Source organism: Carex rostrata, chromosome 9, assembly GCF_964058835.1.
Source record: "Carex rostrata chromosome 9, lpCarRost1.2, whole genome shotgun sequence".
NCBI classification, from domain to species: Eukaryota; Viridiplantae; Streptophyta; class Magnoliopsida; order Poales; family Cyperaceae; genus Carex; species Carex rostrata.
Genome location: NC_135926.1, coordinates 3,083,275 through 3,092,281, shown reverse-complemented (window position 1 = coordinate 3,092,281; position 9,007 = coordinate 3,083,275). Strand labels below are relative to the sequence as shown.

General features: G+C 33.0%; 1 protein-coding gene across 1 annotated transcript; it reads right to left on the bottom strand.

Moving 5' to 3' along the window:
• Positions 1-5,685: 5,685 nt before the first annotated feature.
• Positions 5,686-8,240, bottom strand: PNSB5 (NAD(P)H dehydrogenase 18). The gene is made up of 5 exons (XM_078308177.1): positions 7,781-8,240; positions 7,618-7,675; positions 7,231-7,299; positions 6,087-6,145; positions 5,686-5,995 (listed from the first exon to the last, which is right to left on the bottom strand). Exons 1-5 carry the CDS (start codon positions 8,030-8,032, stop codon positions 5,759-5,761), a joined length of 675 nt encoding a protein of 224 aa, XP_078164303.1. The 5' UTR covers positions 8,033-8,240; the 3' UTR covers positions 5,686-5,758.
• Positions 8,241-9,007: the final 767 nt, after the last annotated feature.

Genomic DNA, 9,007 nt, shown 5'->3' with positions numbered 1-9,007 from the left:
TCAGCAACAAAAAATCCAGCAAAGTCGCCTCATTACATACGATTTGAAGATTTAAGCTCAAACCGTCTCAACTCAAAGTAATTAGCCTAGAAAGTTTCCAGAAAAGTACAATGGAATTCAAATTTGAAGACATCAAACTATACTCGCTTAGACCGAAATAGGGGCAATGAAAAGACAAATTCGGAGCCAATTTAAAGTACTCACTTGTTTGATGTTGCTACTGATAAACTGCTGCCAGCTTAGCCCCAGTTGAGACGATCTGAACGAATTTGAAGGAGTTCAATACCGCTTGCTAATTTTAGATGCATTTTCTTAATTTGGGATGCAAAATTGAGGGAAGGAACTCGGATTTTCATTTATATATTTATGCGTTCAATGTAGGGTTTATTGTAGTTTGTTTGTAGATCAAAACTAAGTAATGGGGTTCTTCAGTTCTTGTCGTTCGTGGAGATTCTCTCCCGTGTGTCTAATTATTGCTTTAAGATTCGTGCATTATAGATTTTTTTTTTAGGGTCAGTGACGTGCACCGGTGCACTATAGATTTGAACGGTCTGGATTTTGTAAAACTGTAGACATTTTGTAAGGAATTAGAATTATATGATTTAAAATAATTACTTGACTTTCAAATTATATGACTTAATTATTTAACTACAGAAGTTAAATTCCGTTCATATATCAAATCATTAATCACTTAAAATAAAATGCAATATGTATTGCTTGGTCAAATTAATATATATTCATTGATGATGGTCGAAATAACTCTATTTTTTGTGCTCTATTTTTAAAAATTTTAATAATTCAAAATTTAAAACTTAAAAGTTAAAATAAAACTATTAGATATGATATACATCATTTTATTTATGCACGTATAAATAATTATGACATTTCAATTTTATTTTGATTGTCATCAAGAGCTTGTAAAAAACGTACTAATATGGATGATTTCTAGATGTTGATTTTTGAACTTATTAATTTACATAAGAACAAAATTGAAATGTGATAATTTTTTATGAGCACATAAATAAAATAACATAGATCACATCTAACGGTTTTATTTTGACTTTTAAGTTTTAAATTTTAAGTTATTAAAGTTTAAAAAAATAGAAGCATAATGGAGCCACAAAATATGGAGACATTTGAACCCTCCTCATATTCATTAACTACATTTTCAATCCTGATTGCAGTGGTTGAGCCACATGAGGTCAAAATAGACAAATTTTGTTTCAAAAAAATTACAAAAATGTTTTATTATGTAAATTTTGTTTCATTTCATTTTATTTTTTGGCTCCGCACTATTGATTGAATTGGACTTCATACTGCAATGTCGTCTCTTGCAAGGAACACGTCACCATAAATCCATACCATATATTTCGGAATGAAATCTGCTGTGATCCAAACTCCCTACTATTCTCTCTAGCTCCCCTCTTTCTCTCTCTCTTCTCTTCTCTTCTCTTCTCTTTCTCTCTCCTCCTTTTTGAAGAGAGAAATACAGAGAAAAAGGATAGCATGATCATGGTATTCTGCAGAGATTAACAACAGATTTTGATTCATGTATTTCCGAGATAGGATAGTCTAAGTATTTATTTCTATCAAACTTTTTTTGAGAAAGTTGAAAAACAAATTTTTAAAATAGAGTTTTGTGTACAATAATCTAAATATTTTTCGAGTAAATATTATAAAAAAGTTTCTTACATTTAAATATTTATAGAAGCAGGGGTACACTTAAAAGGAGGCTCGGAATGACTAAGAGCATCTACATCCCTGAAACTCTTTGAGTTTCTAATCTGATGTGGCAGTTTCTAAACCAGTTTCAGGGATGCAGATGAGTTTCTTATTTAGCAACTTTGCTCCAAAGTTTCTTAATAAGAAACCGTTTATAAACTCTGACGTGGCCAAATAATTCGCTGAAATTCTTTTCTCTTGTAATTTATTTGCTGATGTGGCAATTAAGAAACTCTAATTTTGAGTTTCAGGGATGTGAGGGTTTATAAACTTTCAGAGATAAAGTTTCTAAAAATTAGTTAACAGTTATTTAGAAACTCCAAGAGTTTCAGGGATGTAGATGCTCTAAAGTGGTCATTTTTATTAATACTCTTAAAAAAAAGATTTTTTTTAAAACTACCCCCGCACTATGTTTTTGTTAAAACTGTCCCGAACGCCAGGCCCACAGGCGGCCCAAGTCCGCTAAAGACCAGACCTTAATTAGTGTTATCTTTAGAATTGTGATATCTAACTGACAAATCAAATCAAAGTTATAAAGAGTTACGACATCTCACTCATAAATATATCAAATGTCTTATTTTTTGGCATACAAAAAAAATTTCTTCACAAAATTATTTAAATCAAAATATTAAGATCTCTAAAAAAATAAATAAATAAATAAAAAATAGAGGACCGCCCGGCCCCCAGGCGGTCTGGTCCCTAGCGGACTGCCCCTGGCCCGGACGATCTGCTAGAGGATCTGGGGCGCTCGTGGGCCTGACAGTTGGGGCAGTTTAAAAAAAAAGATTGCGGGGGCAGTTTTAAAAAAATCTTTTTTTAGGGTATTAATAAAAATGGCCGTGACTAAAGCCTTCCTATGGTATAAAAATGTTATAAATTTTATATTAATTTTTCCTATATTTAATAAAATTCTATAATTTGTCTCCCTATTAATGCAACATTTATTTAATTAAAGTAATAAATATGTCTCGTTTCAAAATATATCTTATTGAATATTATTTATGATTAAATTCAACTTTTGCCATAGTAGATTTTTTTTTTTAATTTCGCCACCTGTATGTAAGAATTTCTAGTTGAAGTTTTGACCTGTAATGTTTCATATAAAAGATATAGTTTTTAGTTATTAGATTAAAAGTTTATTAATAATATGAGAGCAAATTAATGATTAGATCCGCACAAGAGTTTTCTTCTGTGGGCCGAAAATTTTAAAATATCCTCAACAACAACAAAATAAACCAAAAGACTATTTGACAATTTCATATTTATTCGGATTGCAACGACAAATAGCGCCCTCCAAGACTAGAGCTGCTATTTGTTGTTGCGGTCCAGCAAAAATCAAAATTTCCAGTTGTTTTGCTGAGTTTTTATCAAGGTTCTAAATAACGATTATTATGTCATAGTGGAAAAGCTAAAAAAACTATTGCGAATATATATATATATATATATATATATATATATATATATATATATATATATACGTGAATCTTGATAAATTATTGTTGGTTATGTTATTATGTGAAAATAAATTCAAATATATGAATATGAATATATATATAGAGTTAGGCTGGGGTGCTATGGATAGCATAGAGGCCTCTATGCTACGGCTCAATATTCGAGTTTTCAAAATCCAAACGGTCGATCCGAACCGTTCATCTTATTCTCCATATTAATATTTGCTTGGAGACCAAATTTTACATTTTTCTGAATTTTTTTACTATTTATTAAGTATTTTACAAAATTGTTGATCCAACGGTGGCTGCACAAAACAGTAAAACCGTTGGATTACCGATTTTCAAAGTGGCTTAATAAATAGTAAAAAAATTCAGAAAATTATAAAATTTGGTCTCCAAGCAGATATTAATATGGAGAATAAGATGAACGGTTCGGATCGACCGTTTGGATTTTTAAAACTTGAATATTGAGCCGTAGCACGGGAGGCCACTATGCTATCCATAGCACCCCAGCCTAACTCTATATATATATATATATATATATATATATATATATATATATATATGTGTGTGTGTGTGTGTGAATTTTTATTTTAAAATCCGCATATGCGGTATGCAGTGGCCTTCCACATGCATGAACAAAATCGCATTTTAAAACGCTGCTTATGACATTGAGATCAAGCCATACTACAGTACTAGTATAATGCGTATTTGTCTGTACTTTGAATTAATATCTTTATTTTTAAAGTTTAAATAATCGATTGGAACATTTTAACATAATAACCATATAAAATTTACTTTTAGACTAAATTTTACAATTTTAGAATTCTTTTTAGATTTTTTTTTTTAGAAAATCAGGACTTTTGAATGGTTTAATCTCTTTAGATACAATGATTTTCTATCTATTTATACAAATGTAAAAAATTCTAAAAAATATAAAATTTAATTTATAAGTACAAATAGTAAACAAATTAGAAAAATGTAAAATTTAATTTTTATAGGAAGATCATGTTGTATGATTCGGATTCACCTTTTAAACTTTGAAAATAGAAAACTACATCACAACAACTACAGAAAACATCTAAAATCACTCTACTTTCTTCAGTCAGGCATAAAGGTAGGGTAAGTGTGATAGGCCCATGTAAACAAGGGCCTAAGGAAAACGGATTTGGGTCATGAATAACCCGGCCTAGGACTCCCTTAGGAGGCCAGGTCGGGACCAAGAATAAGACCCCTATCTCCACGGAATCAACATGGCCCAAGGCGGAAAGGCCCAAGCCTAACGCCCGACAAAAGGCCTATCCCGGCATGGCCAGCCCATGACGTCCGCAGGGGCGCCATGTAGGGCAGTTACGCGACCCTAAACCGTCCTCGTACGGCCCTTGACAATTCTGACAACACAGAATGGCTGTCGGAGAATCACCTATATAAGCCCCAAATTCCGAGGCATTCGGGGTTGGACGAAAAAATAATAGAAGGTACCAAGAAGTTAAAGTACAAGTACCTTGACAATTACCCTAAGCCACTCTGCCGAGACTCGGCCCGGTTTCCCCAAGCCGGGACGAGTCGGGTTCCCAAAACAACCAAACCTTACGGTCTCGTCCTCTGATACTTGAGCCGTATCAAAGTGAAACCCTTGTGCTTCCATTTCTCAATTTTTCCTTTCTTTGCAAATTGATCAGCCAAAACATTTTGGTTTCTACTTATTAGCCTGCAGCTCATCTCAGGTAACATCTTCATCTTTTCCCAAGCCTGGTACCACTCCATGAAGGCACTCCAATCAGATTCCATCGGTGGCATGGCTTCTACTTATTAGCCTCAGATCATTTCAAAATCATTAAAATCGATTATTCGTCTTCAGCACAGTACATATCAGCTGGTGACGTAATTAATGCGTATGCAGCGGTTTAGCACAAATGCACAATACATATCAGTTGGTAGCATAATGTATACATATTTAATTATCACTACAATTCATTTATGTACTTAAAATTGTATTGATTTCATGCACAAAATTTTTGTTCACGTCAGAAACCCAATGCACCTGTATATAATGAATAAAAAATGAGTGAGTCTACGGCACTATGCATATCACTGGATGTTACCGTGCTACGGCTCTATATTCGAGTTTTCAAATTCTAACGGTCGATCCGAACCGTTCATCTTGTTTTCCATATTAATATGTGTTTGGAGACCAAATTTTACATTTTTTGAAAATTTTTTTACTATTTTTTTAGATATTTAGAAAATCACTTGATCTGAAAATTCTGGACCATCCAAAAACAGTGATTTTCAATAAATTTCAAAAAATAGTAAAAAATTTCAAAAAATGTAAAATTTTGTCTCCAAACACATATTAATATGGAGAACAAGATGAACGGTTCGGATCAACCGTTAGGATTTGAAAACTCGAATATAGAGTCATAGCACGGTGCCAAATTGTAATATGCATAGTACCATAGACTCACTCATAAAAAATACACCTGTATATGTGCAAAACAATTTCAGTGTATATCAAAAACAGAAGATGAACAAAAATTTTCAACAATTTCGTACATGTACAGAGCCCCTTCAGGATCAAGATTTTACATTTTAGATTTCATAATTTCTTTCTTGTCTAATGTGAAATCCCAGAGATCACCATATTTTTCATTGAAATCCCAGATATCCATGGTGTTGTATTCAGCGATCATTTTGTCACGTGCTCCTCTTTCCATGTTGTAAATGTGGGGCTCAAAATTGTGGGGCTTATCTGGCTTTTCCATCTCTATTGCACAAAATACCACTACAAAGATAGCTGCTCCTATGAACATGTACTCTTTCTGCACAACATAATAATATATTTGAGTTAATTAATCGTGCATTATATTTGATTAACTCGGATTAAAATTATCATAGGATCCTCATACGTACCGGCCAGTCAAAAACAAAACAAGCGATAACCGCAGGAAGAAACAACCAAGATATCAGGCCTGAAAAAGAGATAAATATATATATTTTCAGACATAAAGAATATATATATATATATGAGGAGGGTTCAAATGCACCCAAATTCACTCTATCTTTCAAATCTTTTTTCTCCGTTTTCAAAGTCCGAATAGTCAATCCGAACCGTTAGATGCGATCTATATATTAAGATGTGCTTGGAGACTAAATTTTACATTTTTTGAAATTTGTTTACTATTTATTAAACCACTTTGAAAATCGCTGATCCAATGGTCCAGAAAATGTAAAATCAGCGATTTTCAAAGTGGCTTAATAAATAGTAAAAAAATTTCAAAAAATGTAAAATTTGGTCTCAAAGCACATCTTAATATATAGATCGCATCTAACGGTTCGGATTGACTTTTCGGACTTTAAAAACGGAGAAAAATGATTTGAAAAATAAGGTGCATTTGGGTGCATTTGAACCCTCCTCTATATATATATATATATATATAAAACAGAGCTTTTTGAAAATTTGAGAAATGATGACAATAAACTGCGAAGACTTGCAAAATTGTGAACCTTGTCATGGAGGAGGATAATTCCCAGATTCCATTTGATTCCAGAGAATCTTTTTCCTTTGGAAAAAATAAATTTGCCCTCCAATTGACAAGAATATTCAATTACAAAGAACAAAACCTTAGAAAAACTTGGTTTAATTTCGTGATTAATCCGTCGATGGAATTATCAACACAAGTACAACTATTTTTACCCTTTTACCAGTGACAGTGTTGACAGGCAAATATTTTACAAATGAACTACAAAATATTTACCATGGAACCAAGAATCAACCTAAGTCAAAAGCAGAATTTAAGTGTCTATAAATTTCCTGGACAGATCAAAGGTAGGGGAGCTATGAATTCAGATCCAGTGAAGTAACCCAATCTTTGGGTTTTAAATTGGGACTGTCCGATTCGAATCCGCAATAATCTATTTGAAGTGGATCGCACAAATCTAAATTCAAATCGCGAAGCAATCTCGAGCGACGGTTTCAAATCGGACAGTGCCAATCTAAAACCCAAAGATTGGGTAACTTTAAGGGATTCGGACCCGGGGAGCTAGTGGGTGATACCTTGGAATCCAGTGGGAGGATCTGCTCCATTGTACTGTTCAGCCACCGCTTCCCAAAAGCCTTTCTTTTCTGACAACAGTGCATAAAGCATATTACAATTAATCCATATTAAAATTTGTGAATATGTTTATCTTTAATATCTCTTGTTAGATAGGATCAGGGTTCATGGCATTAGACATTGAAAAGATATCTTCTTGTTTTAGTGATATATGTTTGCTTCTATTTATATGAAACTTATGGCCGGATTAGAGGTTGGTTGAGACTCTAGTGTATATATTTTTTAGTAAATTAAACAACAAGTGGCCAATTACGATTAAAAATGACCATTATTTAATCTAAAGGTATACAATTAAAAGATTTCAAATTACATAATAGAGAATTAACTACCTTCATCGCCTTCATTGTATGTATGGGCACCATCGTAAATGCCATATACAAAATCCTCCTAGAAGTATAATTGAGACCAAATAAAATAAATAACACACAGCGTCACACTCTAAGGATTGAAAAAAATAAAGTGAGGAAAGAAATTAAACAGTTATAAACTCACAGGTTCGACGCCGTTTGTTCTCCAACGGTCAATTGGATCCTCTTGAAGGTCTGGCTCTATCTCAGTCAGCTTCGCCTTCAACCGAGTAGGTTTCCAGCTGAGCTGCGTCGTCAGACCCGAACTCAGAGCTACAGTTGGGGTTTCGTGCGAAGAAACCCCAATTGTTTTTCTTACATGGCCATTTGAGATGAATTTTGATCTGACTGGAGGGAAACTAGCGATGGCGCGGGTAGGCGATGCCACTGTCGCCATTTCTTCTCTCTATTATTATTTTCCTTTTTGAATTATTTTGTTTCATCCAAGCGAAGTAGATAACTGGAAAATGGAAGATCCTAAGATGTATGGTTGTGTGAGATTCGTACAATAAGAACCGTTGGATTTGATCCCACGTTGATGGTTTACAATTGGAGTGGAAGGCGGCAGTGCGCCCGTTGAGGGCTTGAGGCCTTATCTGTCCGTACTCCGTAGTGTATCTGTCACGTGATAATATGTGGAAATTGTTTTATTTGTCATTCAACGAGTTTCTTTCTAGTTGCATTTAGAAGAGAAGATCACATTTAAAAATTAAGATCTAAGGTTATTGAGCTTGAGTTTAAAGCAAGCTTCTAAATAGCGTTTATAGCGGTGTAGCGGGGAGACAAAAAAAAAAGCTTTAGCGAAAAGCGGAGCTATAGCGAAAGCTATTATAAATAGCGTTTTTTTATTTCAAAAATTATATTTTATATTTCTACTAATAGTAAAAAGAGTGATGCTTCTATGGATATAAGAGCCTATCTGTAAAATGAATATATTTTTATTTTCAAAGTTCAAACAGCCGATCCGAACCGTTCATCTTGTTCTCCATATTAATATATCTTTGGAGACCAAATTTTACATTTTTCTGAATTTATTTACTATTTATTAAGATGGGTATAAAAAATATCAAATTCAGACAATTGAATTTTGTACCCATCTTAATAAATAGTAAACAAAATCAGAAAAATATAAAATTTGGTCTCCAAGCACATATTAATATGGAGAACAAGATGAACGGTTCGGATCGACTGTTTGAACTTTAAAAATAAAAATATGTTCATTTTACAAATAGGTCCTTATGTCCATAGAAGGCTTTGCCTAGTAAAAATGTCTCATCAAGAAAAAAAATATCAAATTAATTAAGAAGTTCTAATATTATTCATATTAAACCAATACAAAGTTCAAATTGTCATTCAAAATATCCCTAATTCA